Source organism: Barbus barbus, assembly GCF_936440315.1.
Source record: "Barbus barbus genome assembly, chromosome: 25".
NCBI lineage: Eukaryota > Metazoa > Chordata > Actinopteri > Cypriniformes > Cyprinidae > Barbus > Barbus barbus.
This window is the reverse complement of record NC_136753.1, coordinates 1,756,944-1,774,849: the sequence shown is the minus strand read 5'-3', so window position 1 is coordinate 1,774,849 and position 17,906 is coordinate 1,756,944. Positions and strand designations below refer to the sequence as shown.

Sequence of the window (17,906 nt, the reverse complement as noted above, 5' to 3'; positions counted from 1 at the left end):
TAAACATGCATAAAAATGAATCACATGTGTCATGTTATGATTATGAAGGTGTCATGTCAGTCTCATGCACACCCCTTCAAGGAAAGTGTAACCGTTGGTTTTTCAAAGAAGTCTCTTCTGCTCACCACAGTTACATTTACATGATCAAAAATACAGTAAAAGCAGTAATATTGTAAAATATCACGATGCCATGGAAGAATTTATCTAAATGGTTCCATAAAGAACCTTTAACATCTGAAGAACCTTTCTGTTTCGCAACAGGTTGTTTGTGGCGACAGAAGGTTGTTCAAATTATAAAAAGGTAAGAAAGAGATTTGACTGAATGTTTCTTTGTGGAACCAAAAATGTTTTTTCTACGAACCCTTTAAGCACCTTTATTTTTAAGAGTGTCCCCCCCGGCCCTGTGTGTTTACACATGTCACCTGTATCTTCTGTAAATGTTGAAGGTTTGAGAGGTTAAAAGCACACACTGATGTCATGCATGCAAATAAAAACCGCTCTGACTCTGAAGGTGAGAGTGTGTTTTAGCGGTAAAGAAGTTTTATTTTTTTTAAAGAAGTGGAGCTGGTCTGTCTGGTTGAGTCACTGTTTGGAGGTTTCTCCGCTGGTTGGTTTATCCCAGATGCTATTTTGTCTCTCTGAGCTGCAAGTTGAATTTTTTTTGAAGCGTCAGGGATCTGCGGGACACAAACACTCGTTCTCATCATGGTCTTGCTGCCACACCACTGTTGTAAACTGCACTATAGCGTTGTTTGCTAATCTAAGTGTTAAAGTTCAGCGTGTGTGTCGTCCTGCACATTTGCATTCCAGTCATAAATACAATTGCATTATCCATAATGCAGAGATGTTCAGAAGAGAGCTGTTTTTGTATCATGTTTAAAGGATACTTCACCCAAAAAATGACATTTCTGTCATTTAATCACCCTCTTCTGTTTCAAATCTGTTTTAGTTTCTTCATTTGGACATGAATGTTGAATGTTGGTATTGCTAAACAAACTGGTTCTCATTGACTTCCATAGTATTTTTCCCCCATACTGTGGAAGTCAATGGCTGCGTCAACTGTTTCATTACAAACACTCTTCAGAATATCTTCATTTATGTTCAACAGAAGAAAGACACTCATACAGGTTTGGAAGAACTTGAGGCTGAGCCAGTGATGATAATTTAAATTTTTGAGTGAACTGTTCCTTTAATATTACATTAATTTTCATACGCTTTCACATGCTGTTCTTCAAACGAACGGCAGCTTTGTGAATTCCGGTGTGTGCATAATAACAGCAAGTTAATATCTTTAAACTTCTCAGTCTTCGGTTTCCTCTGTTAAAGTTGTAAGCGTCTAATTGTGTGACATCACCTTTCCCTGAAGTTGTAATCAGCACCGGTTTTCTACAGAACACACACTCACCGTCTCTCTCTTTCTGTGTGCTGTGGCACAAATCTGCAATTCAATTTGCAACAGTTTAATTTGTGTTTAAGATGCAAATGTAGCCTTTCTGATAATGAGAATGCTAAACAGAGAGGAGGGAGTCCAGAGTACTTACACACTCGTTCATTAGCTCACAGTAATCGTGTCAACACACACACACACATGGATCCACAGTAAATGAGACGCAGCACAGAATAGAATTATCTGTCTGTAAAGGTCACAAAACAAGAGTTGAGACGGCAAGAAAACAAATCAAATGGAAAATTTCACTCTTCGACTGTTTTAAAGCCATCTAATGCTGAGAGACACAGGAAAATAAATCAAATGAGTATGTGTGTGTGCATATATATATATATATATATATATATATATATATATATATATATATATATATATATATATATATATATATATATATATATATATATATAAATTTTTTTTATTATTATCACGTCATCTTATCACATTAAACTAATTATTTTTGACTTCCTTGTTGCAGTTTAGATAATAATAAAATATATTAAGTACAATATAAATAAATTATTAACAGTATAAAATGTTATTAACAATAACTATTGCTATTGCTATTCTTTTTTTATTGTTATATAATATTAGTAGTATAATTAAAATGGAATGTATATACTGAAAGTCTTACATCTATGACATTTAATTATATTAAATACAATCTAAAATATTAAAAATATTGTTATTTTTCCAATTTCAGTGTATGCTTAAAGCACATGCACATTGCATTATCTTTTAAATCTTTTAATCACATTAAAGATGTTATCACACAATTATTTATGACTTCAAAGCTTTGTAAGCTAATATTGCAGAAAAGTGTAAAATAGAGCAGTATGCATTGTTCGTTTTTATAGTTATATTGTATTTATAGCATGAAGTTAAATCCTTGTTTAGCAGTTGAGTCGTTGCACAAGCAGACTACAGAGTTGTTCACCTGTTCTTCATGCATCTGATTTCATTTGGAGAACTACTACTGCACCGGAAAAACAATCCATCCGTTTCTAAAATTCACTTAATTTTCTGATTTGCATAACACCATGTGACTGGAATTTAAAGTGCACCATAATCACTCATAGCAAAACATGACAATGGATATGATGTAATAATGGCGACAGGTCTGTGCAGCTCAGAGAGAGACAGGTGAAAGAATGCAGCATTTAGCCTGTTTTACCGGTTCATCATTCATTCCCTCTGTGTGTCATGCATATGCATGCATGCAAATGTTCACTCATTTATGTTATGCATATCATGCTGTGATTGTGAGATTGACTGCTCAGATGTTTCTGTTCTCTCAGATCACACGTCTGCTGTTGTGGAAGGTGACGAACCCGTTTGATTTAAAGAACTTGCACAATTTTATCTAATGTTTTATCTCTCACACACACTCAGCTGTACATGCTGTACTGTGTCTTGTGCTTCACTGACCGTGTGTTGTGGCCAAGTAGGAAACAGGAAAGAGACAGACCGTTCACATGTTACTGCTTCACTCGTTTTCTTCGGTTCCTCTCGTTTCCTCTGGAATGTTAACAGGCTGAACCCTCACAAGTCATCGGCGCAGGGGATTCTGGGTAACGGTCTCGTAATCCCAATAGCTAGGTGATGTAATGGAAGGTTTTTTTGTCATCCTGGTCTGTTTTGAAGTAATTTGAGACAATATGTTCTAGTTTACTCTTTCATAGTCCTCAGTTTGGATGACTTCGATGAGAGAACATCCCTAAATGCTTTGCATTCACACTCCTAGACGAACCAGTCTGCTGTGAAGGACTGGCATGAAGTCCAAATATTAAATACAGGCTGAGGGATGTTCAACAAACACTCATGCTGTCACAGCCTCATGTCTGAGCAAAACAAGACAGGGTTAAGGTTATGGAGTAAAAAAGTACAGTAACGAATACAGTTTATTTTCTTCCAAGGGGCAATGAGTTTTCATGATGACTTTATAAACCGTTAAAAATAGACCTACTGCAAGCTATGAGTTTGTTCATTGATGGTATAGCCTATGCTTTTGTTGAAACATAAAAACCCATCATTATGCAAACTAAATCTCACAAAACGCTTAACCTCTTCCATTCCCGTGAAGCTCAGTAAATTACATAATTAAAGTCTCTATGCTGTTAAACTACTAATATTTTTGTATATCTATATATATGCATATCTTCCAATGCATGGGAAATATATTGTATAAGTATATATGAAACAAAACCATTATAACAGATAAAATACTAAAACATTTATTTATTTATTTCTGTCCATTTTACTTGATTGTCATTTGCGGTGGTTCATGGGATTGTAGTTCTTTTACTTAGTTTACAGTTTTGCCATTTTGTCTGATTTTCAGATCTCTTTTTTTCTTTTTGCAAAGTTTATGATTCACCTTGTGGATGGTTGTCTTGGTTCATGGCTTATAACTCAGTGTAAATTCAATGAAAATCTGTGAAATCACAAACATTCTGACAGACATCTCAATTTAATTTCAGTTTAATAGTTACATTTTTACATGAAAACAATGAATGTTGCTATTTTGTTGCTACGGTGTTTTGTTTGGTTGCTAGGGTGTTCTGAGTGGTTGCTGGGTGGTTTTGATCTTATTCAAAGATGTTTAGATCAGATAAGGGGATCATATAATAGTTTTATGGTTGAATATGAATTGGGACTTTTAGTATAAATGTGTGGTAGATGTCCAATGTTTGCAGATGAGTGAACGGTAGGTTAAAACATGTTTCAGGAAGCTTAGAGCTGCATGCGGGGATTTTACTCCTCCATGGGGGGTAAAGTGGGGTAAATGGGGGTCGAGTGTAAACGACATCTGTTTATCCCCCCGCCTTACTTTTGTTTCTGCTAAAATAGGTATTAGTAAAACGGTCACATGGTTTAAGATTCTAAAGCTACTTTGCTTACATTTGAAGAGGTTAATGTGTTGACAGTAGTAACTGTGGTCTTTTGGGTGAACATTGTGTAAATGTTATGCATGCATATAATAAATGCTGGATTGTCATGTGCAAGGATATATTCACACCCCTCCATGCACAGGCTGGATATAAACGCACTGTTTCTACAGTGACGCACTTATCTGTATACTACTGGAGAAGCACGTGTGTTCAGTTTTGCATGCAGTTCGTTTGTCTGGGCCTTATTTACTGTGTAATTAGTTTGATTAATGAGCTGTGAAATGACCATGTCATTGCTGACTGGCCACTTCCTGTGCACTCGTGTTTTCCTTCCTGTCCTGTTTAACATGTCAGTTGAATATCAGAAATATCAGTACTCAAGCATATGAATATGAAAAATTACTCAAATGTTATAATTTGCGTAAAGCTGCAGTCCATAAGTTTTGCCTCTGTGTCGCCATCTCTGTTTGAAAACCTGGAATTGCAGCTGCTTGTGGAATTATGTTCCTTGCGTGGGGTCATGAGTTGGCACGGCTCCAGCGTGGATGAATCCAATGTTTTGAGGTGAATGTGTGGCTGTCAGTCACCGCACCGGTGTGGATACTATACTTAGGAATCACAGATTCTAGCCTATGTCTTGGAAATATATGACCCAAATCAGAATTTTAAACGTATATTGTCATCTGAACAAGTAACAAGTCTGCCACGTTTGTTCTGACCAACTGAGGAAAAAAGCATTACCATAAATTGCTCTGCCAATGGTGATTTAATCTAAAGATCGGTTAGCCCATATCACATCAAACTGTGCAAATGATTATTATTGTTATACTTTATTCTCAAATGATTAATGTTAACAACATCAGCATTGCGTGACTGAGTATAGTGCGTATTAGCGTGTAGATTTCAATTTCTGTACAATATCTAATTCGAATTTCATATTAAGGAATTCTTTTAACACAAAAAGCAAACTATGCTCCCTTCGAACTGGCTTTCTTTAAAATACAAATCTCGTGTAATCCCAGGCTATCTGTAATCAGATGCACATTTAAAACTGGAATATAATTTAATTTCATTCACATGCGTTTCATAAACACATTTACAATCCGCCATCAAAATAATACATATAATTATTGGAGCTGCTGTGAGAAAAGGCTATAAACGATCCGCCACCTGCAGGATCCTCACATGCGATGGCCTACTAGCCGGGCCAGCTTCATGTTTACAGACGTGATGTAATGATGCAGTGCCATGCTCGAATTTCCCGTGAAAACCTACCCGTACCACTCAAATCAGAAAACATTATTATAAGCTAACCGTTGTGAATTTCACATTTCAAAATGACACTCATTATTGCTTAAAGTAGAAATTTGGTGTAGAAACAATTTTTGCTCAGAAATCGATAGTAAATTTCACAAACAATTAGAAACAAACAGCAAAGAATGCATTGAATTAAATGTGAATTTTGACATAGAAAAACTGAAATAGTAAGTTCTTGTGAAACATACTCCAATAATATTTGTTTTATTTTATGTACAACTTCGAAAAATAATTTTTTCATTATGCAATTGTTTTCAAATATAGCACATCATTTGGATTTGCATATTATGCAGAAAATGCATATTGTACTTTCTTAAAGTATGCCATAGTTTACAATTTTAAACATACAGTTTGTCTGTTTTTTTCCCCAACTGAGGCTACTGGATTATATGAGTAAATAGCATTTGTGTGTGTTTTATACGCGTCTGTTTCGGAGTGTATGCTGTGTGTGTATTCGTGCTGTAATTGATATGCCACAAGTAATAAATCAGCCGGCCGCCTGCCACCACTCGCCATTATCTGAGGAGACGGGTTTAGAGGTCTGTCCGCAGTGTGTGGACGTGAATTTATGCTCTGTTTTCTAAAGCAGAGGGGCTGTGAGACGACTCTCAGAATAACGTGTCCTCGGGCAGCTGTGGGAAAAATGGAGAATGAATTGACTTCCATATTAACTGTGTCTCATGTTCCTTATGCTGAAATGTACTCCAGCGCTTGTTATGTTGGTGTGAGGTGGTTTCTAAGGGTGAATCTCATGAAACCTGTCAGGAACGTTTCTTGCCCAAAGCGCAAAGAATGTTTTTTGAAAGTTTTTGCATTGCATTGCATTTCTATGATGAGTCTGCGGTTGTTATTTAGCCTATATAATTTTTATGTTAAATAAATTAACACTTGTTTCTGTATATAATTTTTTGGATACTTATACATAAAGCTTGTGGTGGATGTGTCGGTAAATAAAGATTCTATGTCTGTAATGTTTGTGCACAATAGTCTGTGGTTTTTAGGCAGGATGTGTGCAAGCGGCTCATCTGACACAAGTAGAAACTGATGCCAGTGATAATATTGAGCTAGACTGAGATCCGTGATACAATCTGTAACAACATCTGTGATAACTGCAGCTTGCATGGGCATATACATGTATATTCAGTGGCCGTTTCAGTCATTTGGCGCTTGTGGATTCATTGATTGGTCATTTAAGCAGGTACTGATCGTCTGAAGTGCAGGTACTCATGGGAAATGGGCGAATCTAAAAGTGGAAGATGAGAACACAAGATGAAAGAAAGCCTTCAGGGATGTGAGACAAGAACTTCTTTTATCTCTTGATGAGATTGATAATTCTTCTCAGTTGTCAGGTGTTTCGGGAGACATTCTTTCATTTATATTTTTACATTCATTCGTTTCTGTTCTCATTCTCTCGCTCCTATCTTGCTTAAAATATTGTGTGGTGACTCTTTTAACCGTTTCATTGCCAGAAAGCTGTAGGAGCATGCACAGATGCACAGATTTGGTTTGATATTTACAGTTCACTCTGTCATGACGGATCCACTCAAATGAAGTAAATTGAGGTTTGGGAATCTCGTACAGTACCGCAGCTGTACCTCTTTCTTTCATTCTGTATTTCACACACTTGCACACAAAACATTACACGCAGTAAATCAACAGACACAAAATATAGGCTAATTTATGACTTGCTTCACTGTGGCAGTACCATAGTAAAGTGATGGTAATATCATGGTACTGAATGGTTACAAAATTCATGTACCTTTGTTGTATATCATAGAATACCACAATGGCATACCATACTTGAATATATTTCCGTGTGTTTTACTACTTGTTTGGAAAATTAACAGAATAATTCACAATTTCTTTGTAAAATACAATAGCAGCTCATCTCTGAAAGATTTTAGTTGGTTGGTCCTCTGCTGATAGAGATAGGAATACTTTCGTTTTTCCAGTCCATTTTGGCGCATGTTTCTGGAGCTCTGTGGAATGACGCCACTTCCCATCATCCCGTCCTTGGGGAATGATGGACAGATAAGAAGGCCCTCAATCACCCGAACAGGAAAAAAGTAATGGAGATAAGAAATGGGCAAAGAAAAGGAGAGAGAAAGGAAAACATTCTTCCTATTTTCCATCTGCTCTATCTCCCCTTTTATTTCCTTTATCTTTCACAGTTTTCGCTTGCCTCTGGCTCTCTCCTGTCGCTGAGATTTTCCGGATTTTGTAGTTCCGTCTCCCAAGGTGAACTCAGATTTGTTTGTTTGGTTTTATTTTCCATCGTCAGCAGAATCACAATCTGTTTTTCTAACAATTAAGTCGTAGTAATTTTTATCAGGTGCTTTTATCCAAAATAACTACAGGTATAGTTCCTCTGGAGCAACCCTGGGTTAAGTTTCATGAATGCCATTTTGAGTTACCAGATCTTTATTAAGTGTGATACCAGTCCTGGGTTTATGGATCTGTTGACTTTAAATGGCAATTCTCAAATCTGTTAGCTCTGACCCTGATCAAACTCACCTAGCTGTAATTTACTAGTAACTCTGAAGACCTTGATTAGCTTGTGTCTTGGATTAAGGCTGTGGCCATCCATCCTAAACTTACGTCCCAGATACTGCTGGTCTAAACTTATGTCCCATTTACTACTAATAATTGGTGTATTGCATATTTTTAGCACAGCTTACTGGTCTGTCACTACTTCCCTACAGAATAGTGGATCATATAACCATGGTGTACAGATAAAAATTAATCGTCACAATGCATTGATGTGGAATTCTTTCTGCTTTTATATCTGTTTTCTCAGAGCTGTGAATTAGAAAAGGACAAGATGTATAAATCATTTCAAGTTGACATGAAACGGGACAATATAATTTTCTTGCCCTTGTAAAGTTCGGAACAACTTCAAGCATTTCAGACCTCAAAGACTTACTTTAGACTTGCTTGTTTTGGGGTTCTTTTAAAGGTGCACTGTTATGTACTCGCATACTTCATCTACACAAAGCTGCTGTCAGATGCTTTGTGATGATGGATGTCTTATGCCCGTATTGAAGCAAGACCAACTCTACAGCTGCGGTATTGCATAGTGAAGAGATTGTATACAGTGCATCTCCAATCCATCTTCACCTCCAGAGCTATTAGTCTCAGTAATTAAGTTGACACGGTTCACCTCATTTGACCACGCGTTTCTAAATGATTTGTGGCAAAATGAAAGATATTGTCTTGACTCTCTTTCCTCACTGTTTGACTTTGAGAAATGAGGCATAATGAATCGGATGTGTTCCATTTGCACTCATAATGTGTTTTTTTTGCCCTGCAGGAGCCCCGGACGAGGAGTTGAGGTGGATGTTGAAGTGGATGACTGTTGTGTGAGAAGGCAAGGAAGCGTTGAATCAATAAAGCCTGTGCTGCCTCCCTTCCTTGTTTGTTGAGTTTGTTTAAAAGTCCCCAATTGAAAAAGCAGCGTGGACCACAATATCCTTCACTTGTGAGGGCCAGCGCAGATATGTGGCCTCAGCAGGGGCCGCAATGTTTTATTAGCCCAAGGACTGTCGTGCTCCTTGGGCTTCTGACTGTCTGCATATCCCCTCACCTTTCAGAAGGATCCCCAGAGCCATTTAGGTCCTTTTTGCCTTCTGACTGGGGTCTAACGCATTTAGCCATCCATAACAAGACAGGGGATGTGTACGTTGGTGCGGTAAATTGGATCTACAAGCTCTCCAGCAACTTGACCAAGTTGAGGAGTCATATGACAGGTCCCGTAGTGGACAACGAGAAATGCTATCCACCTCCAAGTGTACAGTTATGCCCCCATGACCTTGCCCCAAACAGTAATGTGAACAAGCTGCTGCTAATAGACTATGCCCAAAACCGACTCATTGCTTGTGGAAGCACCTCGCAAGGCATCTGTCAGTTTCTGCGCCTGGATGACCTTTTCAAGCTTGGCGAGCCACACCACCGTAAGGAACACTACCTCTCCAGCGTAGTCGAGTCGGGAACCATGTCTGGGGTCATCATCTCTGAGGGTCATATCAGCAAGCTTTTCATTGGAACGCCCATCGATGGTAAATCAGAGTACTTCCCAACTCTTTCGAGCCGTAAGTTGATGGCCAATGAGGAGGATGCTGACATGTTCAGCTTTGTCCACCAGGACGAGTTTGTCTCCTCCCAGCTGAAGATCCCCTCGGATACGCTGTCCAAATTCCCGGCGTTCGATATCTACTACATATACAGCTTTAGCAGTGAACAGTTTGTCTACTACTTGACCTTGCAGCTGGATACCCAACTAACTTCTCCTGATGCCAGTGGGGAACAGTTCTTCACCTCTAAGATCGTTCGACTCTGTATCGATGATCCCAGGTTCTACTCCTATGTAGAGTTCCCAATCGGATGCACCAAAGACGGCGTAGAGTATCGACTGATCCAGGACGCCTACTTGGCCAAACCCGGAAGACAACTTGCAAACTCTTTGGGAGTGTCCGAGCAAGAGGACATATTGTTTACGGTCTTCTCCCAAGGCCAAAAGAACCGTGCCAAACCCCCAAAAGAGTCGGCACTCTGCCTGTTCACGCTGACGAGAATAAAGGAGAAGATCAAGGAAAGGATTCAGTCGTGCTATAGAGGAGAGGGCAGGCTGTCTTTGCCCTGGCTACTCAACAAGGAGCTACCATGCATCAACTCGGTAAGTCCACTCTCTGATAGCAGGCCATTAAGACACACTGCATGGCTACAGCGATTGATTTGTTGGGTTGGATGAATGGGTGTGCTTCAGTAATGTCCCCTGCCAGAGTTCAACTTCCATTATCTAGGTGCAAAGGGTGATTGTGATTAGATATAAGTGAAAGTTGTAGATCAGACTAGGGTTGTGAGGCTGGGAACATTAAACAGCGAGTGGCCTAGTAAAGTCCTCTAAATGATCTCTGGGTTGGTCTACTCTAGTCTACTCACTGGGTTGGTGACTGCAAATTTAAGGACGGCCCTGGATAAGACTACAGTATAATCATTGTTGAGAACCTGAAAACCTAGAATATTACCTAGTACCTAATAGTGTAACGTCATTAAATTGTTGTAGAATATAAATATCACAAGCACTCTTCCTGTCACCCACCTCCTGTTTCCTTTTGCGTCCATTCTCTTTCGCTGTCTTTCTCCCAAGTGCTTCCATTATTCAGTCAGACAGGAACATCATTAGGGGAGTTGAGTAAATTTCATGAGTTGCTCTCTCGCTCATGCTATCTAATTCATTTAGCGAGGCTTGATCCCATCTTCTCTGCCATCAGAGTCCGCTGGGACCAGGGCTTGCTTTTCGTCCTCTCGTTCGCTCGCTCTTAATCTCTCTCTCCTCATTCGTCTCTGTTCATCTTACTCGCTCTGTCTTTCTTGGGGCTTTCAGTGGCAAAGAATGGCTTTCATTTATCCAAGCACTGAAAGATAAAGATACCCGTTTTTATTTTTCTGACTCATTCCAAATTGGTTTGATCTTTGATCTTTCTTTATATTCAAAGTCTGTCAGTAGAGCTCTAAGCAGGTGGAATAATAGAGAATGAAAGACAATTTTGTGAAGCAAAACAGAGACTGGAGTGGCTGAATGTGTGACGTCTAAATAAATTTTCCACACTAGTGTCTTTCTAAATCTTTGCTTATGGACATTTTTAATCCTGGTTATCTCTGACCTTTACACAACTGAGCTCAAATTTCACTCCTACAATTCTACAATGTGAAACAATTAAATAAGATTATATAGATGGTTGATTAGTCGTCCGACTAACCAGTCAATAAGTGATTTGGTGGCAGTTACAGTGCTGCTTTTAAATGGAGCCTTATTTCACAAATAATTGTAGCAGTAACAGTTCTTTAAATTGTTTTATAAAAACAACTCAACAAAACCTCTTCAACCTTGAGCAGTTGAATGCAGAGCGAGTTTCACCCTGTGAGATCAAATGCTCAGGTTTCTTTGAAGTGCATCATTCTGCATCCAGGATGCATATAGGGGTGTTATGCTAGTTTTTTTTGGAGCCTTTCATATGACACAAAAAAAAATTTGTTCAGAGGTTATGCTTGTTTTGAATAACTGTTTAAGAAAGTTTCTTATTATTACCATCTAAATAGAAATGAAAGTGCCTGCTTATTTTTGCCACATGGTGGAAAATGTTAATCATGTTTAAAAATATTATTTTCATAATGGACATCAAAGGAATAATTCACTCAAAAATTTAAATTCTGTCATTTGAAGATGGATGTCAAATGAGTTTGCAGTGACATAATGGTTTGTAAATGGTTATACTTTCTGGGTTTTGGATGAACTATTACTTTTGATTATCCTTGATAAATTTGGTGGTGGTTGTTGGCATGCTGCTTGACTTCAGAGATTAAGCACACCGCTAATTAACCTCTTTAATGCTGTATGTCTGACAGAAGCGCCGCACCTGTAATGTGTTCTTACTCACAGGGACAGAAATGAGCCGTTTAAATCTCATCAGAACAGAATGCTGAAAATCTGGTGCTGCTCAAATGATTCACGCCGCTCAGGCAGCATGTTTAATATAACTCGTTTAACGCATTAAATCGAAACATAGTTTATACAGGCACATGTCTCTCTCAGTCTCACTCTCCCTCTGGAATGTGGTGTGTTTGGTTTCGCCTCTGCCCTGGGCAGACACATAATCAGCAGTCTGAAAACATCTCACACACCCACACACACATGCATGTCTATTGCTGTGGTGTTATGTGTGTGTGTGTGTGTGTGTGTGTGTGTGTTGGTATATCCCTCTGCAAACTGTTTAGTCCTGCATTAGTTTTCACCTCACTAGTAAAGTTTGAATGTGTGTGAGAGAATGTAATTACTTTAGCACACACACTTTTGAGTGAATGTAATGCTCATCTTGTCTGTGTGACCCATGAGGATTGAGAGAATACTGCATCAAATCAGCCATCAATCGAGTGAGAAATAGCAGTGGGACTAGAGCTCTGATGCTAAATGCAAAAAAGCATAATAGGCGCTCATGACCTTTATACTGCCTTCTGAGAGGCCTGCTTTGGGCCAGATTATCACATACACTACTATTCACAATTTTCATGTTTTTGGAAAGAAATTATTACTTTTATTCACCAAGGATGCATTAAATTGATAAAAAGTGACAGTAAAGACATTTATAATGTTCTAAAAGATTTCTATTTCAAATAAATGCTGCTCTTTTAAACTTTCTATTCATCAAAGAATCCTGAAAAATAAAAAGTATCACAGTTTCCATAAAAATATTGGGCAGTACAACTGTGTTCAACATCAGTGGCACTGAAGACTGGAGGAATGATGCTGAAAATACAGCTTTGATCTCAGAAATCAATTACTTTTTAACAGATATTCTCAAAGAAAATTATTTAAAATTGTAATTTCACAATATTACAGTTTTTAGTGTATTTTTTGATCAAATAAATCCATGCTTAGTGCGCAGAAGAGACTTTTTTCAAAAGCATTTTGAATAGTACCAAACTTTTGAATAGTACTGTATATCTTTACAAAGAAGGGAAATCTTTAATGCATTGCATCAAGCTCGGAGAATAAAATCTTTCAAGTACAAATGTTTGCTGTGTTTTCTGTACAGCCCTTCACAGGGATTTCCTTTATGCTAATAGTTTAAAGTCTGACTACACTCGGCTGATATTTAAATAAGCTCAGCTCATGATGGCATAAAGATGTTGAATTAAATGACTTTTGATGTTTTCAAAGCGATGAATCCCCTAGCAGAGCTTTCAGTGTGTGTGTGACTGCTTGACATCAGGTTTTTAGCTCAGAGGAGGAAAAAGAGAGTTTGCTAAGTGAATTGATGCCCGCCTGACTCCTTCCTGCTCCTTTTCTTCTCTTTCCTTTCTTCCTGCTGTGAGTTAGAGACACTTCTGGATGGATTAAGATGGAAAGAAAAACAAAGAGAAAAGGGGAGGTGAAGAGAGAAAGACAGAGAAAGAAAGGTTATTGATGTGTGCCTGGGCGGCTTTAGAGGACACACACACACACACGTTTACTTAGCCTTCTGAGCAAAAACTGACTAACCTAAACTCTAACCCTAAAAGAAAGTTTCTCAACATTGTTTATATCATTTTGACCTTTTAAGACTGTGACCAGAGGGAGGTTTTGTCAGATTTAACTCATTTCAGGAGTTTTCTTTTCCAAGGTACAGCTGTAAAGTGTGGCAATTTAGTCAAAAATATTTTGTCCTTTTTAAACATTTTTATTTTTAAACTTTAAGCAATGTTTGTGAATGGACGACGTTCACGTCCTGTTCTTTCATTGGAGTTCTGTGGGCACGGATTCCATCAGCGAGGAACTTCCTGTACCCCGGCAATAGAACAGAACAGGATTCTGGAAGTAAACAGTCCTTCAGAATCTGTGTGTATATCAATAATGATTTAGATTGAGCTGTCAGGTCACATGAGAAATGCTTCTGTAGAAGTCAAAAATGCGATATGATCAGTAAGTCATGGCAACTTGTTTTTACATTTCTTTAATCAAGCAATTTCAACTTTTTATGAGATTCGTCTGGATTTTTGAAAGTCAGTTTAATATCATTTAAATTACTAATACAACCAAGTTGATTATACTTAAAATTTAAGGCAGCATAAGTTTTTAAGTTGAAATAGGTTAAATATTTTAGTAGTTATGTAAAATCATAAATTATTCAGTCCCTTGATTTGTTTTATGGGACATATAATGTATTCATTAATTCTAAACACAATACTCTACTAATGCAATATTTTCCAAAATAAAATGAATGTATAGAAATGGTGAAAAATAATGGGGAAAAAAGTCTATGCATGTACACTGTTCAAATATTTGGGTATAATATGTTTTTATAAAAAAAAAAATTTTTTTATATTCATCAAGGATGCATTGACTTGATCAAAAAGGACCGTAAAGACATTTGTAGAGATGTACAAAGATTTGTATTTCAAATGAAATTAACTTTCTATTCATCTCTAAATCCTGAAAAATAAAATGTTTCATGGTTTCCATAAAAATATGAAGCAGCACAACTGTTTTCAACATTGATAATAATCTTGATAAATGTTTGTTGAGCAGTAAATCAGTATATTAGAATGATATCTGAAGATCATGTGACACTGAAGACGAGTAATGATGGAGTAAAGATTTTAATTACATTTTAACATATATTCACATAGAAAACAGTTATTTTAGAATCAGAATGAGCTTTATTGCCAGGTGTGTTTGCACATACGAGGAATGTGTTTTGGTGACAGAAGCTCCACAGCGCAACAGAATGACCGCAACAGGACACAGATAATAATAAAAAGTAAAAATTAAATAATGTACAAATATACAAAAATGGACAATGTGCCAAATAGCACAAACACAAAATAGACAATTCAGTTTGTACAGGTATGTTAGGTGCAAATTTGAAATGTAATAAGTATGTGTGTAAAATAAAAATAAGTATGATAGTGTTTGTGTTTCATGTTTATTGTTGAGAGTTCAAGTGTTCATGAGATGGATTGCCTGAGGGAAGAAGCTGTTCCTGTGTCTGGTCGTTCTGGTGCTCAGAGCTCTGTAGCGTCGACCAGACGGTAACACTTCAAAGAGGGAGTGTGCTGGGTGTGAGGGGAAATTGTAATAATATTTCAAAATTTTTACTGTATTTTTAATCAGCTAAATTTATTGGTAAGAAGAAAAGACTTTAAACTTTAAAAAAAATCTAATAAATTCTTATTGACTCCAGACTTTTGTATGGTAGTGTAAATATCACATAACTAACAGATACTTAAAAATGGCAGTCTGTTGGGAAATGAAAAGAATAGTAATAGAATTGGTTTTATAATTTTTGTAAATCTGTTAGCCTCTTCCCACTCTCAAACTTTTGCGTCCTCACGTCCCCTTTCCAGGGTTTCCTGCAATACCTTGTGTTTCCATTCAGTCATCCATGTGATAAATAACCTTGCCACTGCGTGTGTGTGTGTGTGTGTGTGTATGACTTCCACTGATAATGTTTTTAGGAAAACCCGCCCTGACGGTCCGTCTTACCCAGCCACTGACCTTTAGGTGGAGTCCCTTTTCTAACCCTCCTTCCATTTGTCTGTTTCAGCCTCTCCAGATCGACGATAATTTCTGCGGGCAGGATTTTAACCAGCCTCTAGGGGGCACCAGCACTATCGAGGGCATTCCACTCTTCATAGACAAAGATGACGGAATGACTTCAGTTGCTGCTTACGATTATCGTGGAAACACGGTGGTTTTCACAGGAACACGCAACGGCCGAATGAAGAAGGTAAGAGTCGCAGAGTTTCACATATTATGGTCTTTTGATACTCTGTGTGCATTATTGGTATCTTCTGGGGTTTATTTTAGAGAACCTCTTTGTTTGGTTGACTTGGCACATTGCAGAAAGCAAGAAAATGGTATTTTGTAGAGGTTTATGATGCAGTCTTGGTGTTGTGTGTTGTACATTTGTTTAAAGTTGCTGTGATGATGGAGAATTGTTAGGCTTTGAGAAGTGGAAACCATCGGCTAATTAGTTAATCTGACAAATCTGTTAAAGGAAACATGAAATCAAAACCAATCCTGTTTAGTTTCTTAATGCATGTTCCTGCTTATATTCTGAAAGATTTATCAAATTGCCCTGCTTCTGAAACTGCTTTTCATCTGATATCACTTAGACTTGAAATGTTGGTTAAAGTTAACAATGGCAAATGCTGTTTTAATGTTGCCTTTAAAACTAAAGCATGTCATTATCCAGTGATTAAATGCTGATTAGGTTCAGTTGTTGTGCTTGGGACTGTAAGTACATAATAAATGGTCTAGGGTGTCTACAGCAGACATTTGGAGATAGATGATTGAGACTTTTCATTGTGACATAGACATTGAATAGTTTCACTGTGGAAAGTGGTTTTCAGACCTCCAACATCATGTTTTCATGTTCCTGTATAGCGATAAACTGAAATATCGGTAATATCGGCCAGTAAAATTGCTAATATCGGCTGATATAATTGGTAATATTGGCCGATATTTGGTGTCTTGTGATTATCGGCATTGCCAATAATAAAACATTCACCATTAAATAAATCACTTATGCTTGTGTTGTCATTTGTAAGTCATTTTTAATAACAACTGGAGCTTGAGACATTTCTGAAGCGTTTTAGATGCTAGAGGAACACTGTGCATTGGCTCAAGTATTCAAGTGGTAGTTTGGCATCGTGGCTCGTTTTTGCGGTTTTGAGGTGTGAAATGTGCAGCATGCATCAGGTGGGTGTGTGTATGATGAGCTCAGAATGAGGTGCTTTCACCATGTTCTGTGTGTGTGTGTGTGTGTGTGTGTTGGAGGCTCGCAGGAGTGGAAGGACTCACTGGAGCATCACATGATGGATTCACTGAGATGTGAAATGGAGGACAGACTCTGTCCATGCCTGAGAGACGGCCTGAAGATGTGAATGAAATATCCAGCAGCTTAATGTTATGTATGACAGTCAGTCACAGAAGTGCTCTTCTCACACAGCGTCGTCCTCTACAGTGTGCCTTTAGTTACATAAATAATCTTTCACTTTTTATGTTTTCAGGTTCACCTATTTATAGTATTTAGGACTTTTCACATTTAAGCTTTTAGTGTAAACCTAAATCAGTTCAGAATCAGTGTTTGGTTTAATCGGTTGGTGTGAAAGTGGTTTTCAGATCTTGGGCGGCAGCCACTATAGTTGATGTGTAATTTGCATGTTTTCATGATCCGTTATGCATCTTAATTTTCAATGCAGAAACGATTTACTGAATGTGTGAGACTTCAGATTCATTCACTGCTTGAATAACTAGAAAAATAAAATGCAGTAAACCATAAAACTATTTGCAATACAAACAAGAGTGCTTATGATTACAGTAATAAATTAAAATAATGTTATAACAAATGCCAGTTTGCAATATCGAGCATAACAGACTGCTTGATATTGCAAACTGGTATTTGTTACAATATTATTTTTGTACAGCTAAAAGTAACTGGAAGCATCACACATTCAAGATAAAGATGCCAGTGTCTGCTTGTACATTAAAAATAAGCGGTCGACCGATATATGGAATTTTAATTTGCCCCAAAAATTTATATTTGGACAGCACGTGTTGCAAGCAGAACTTGTATTTTCAATCAAGTTATAATTTAGAATAGAATAAATTACAAATATCAATGTTATTTTTTCAGTGTTTTTTTTTATTCTATCAAGTTCAAATGATTTTTGTTTTCAGTTTGACTCATTTTAAAATTTAAAAATGTATT

General features: G+C 37.4%; 1 protein-coding gene across 1 annotated transcript in view; it reads left to right on the top strand.

Annotated features, from left to right (window-relative positions):
- LOC306844888 (plexin-A1-like) overlaps positions 1-17,906 on the top strand; it is a 117,032-nt gene that overhangs the window by 15,195 nt on the left and 83,931 nt on the right. The window contains exons 2-3 of the mRNA XM_079377315.1: positions 8,966-10,327; positions 15,738-15,920. Of these exons, the coding sequence (XP_079233441.1) occupies positions 9,152-10,327; positions 15,738-15,920 (1,359 nt within the window). The 5' untranslated portion in view covers positions 8,966-9,151. The remainder of the gene's footprint in view (positions 1-8,965; positions 10,328-15,737; positions 15,921-17,906) is intronic.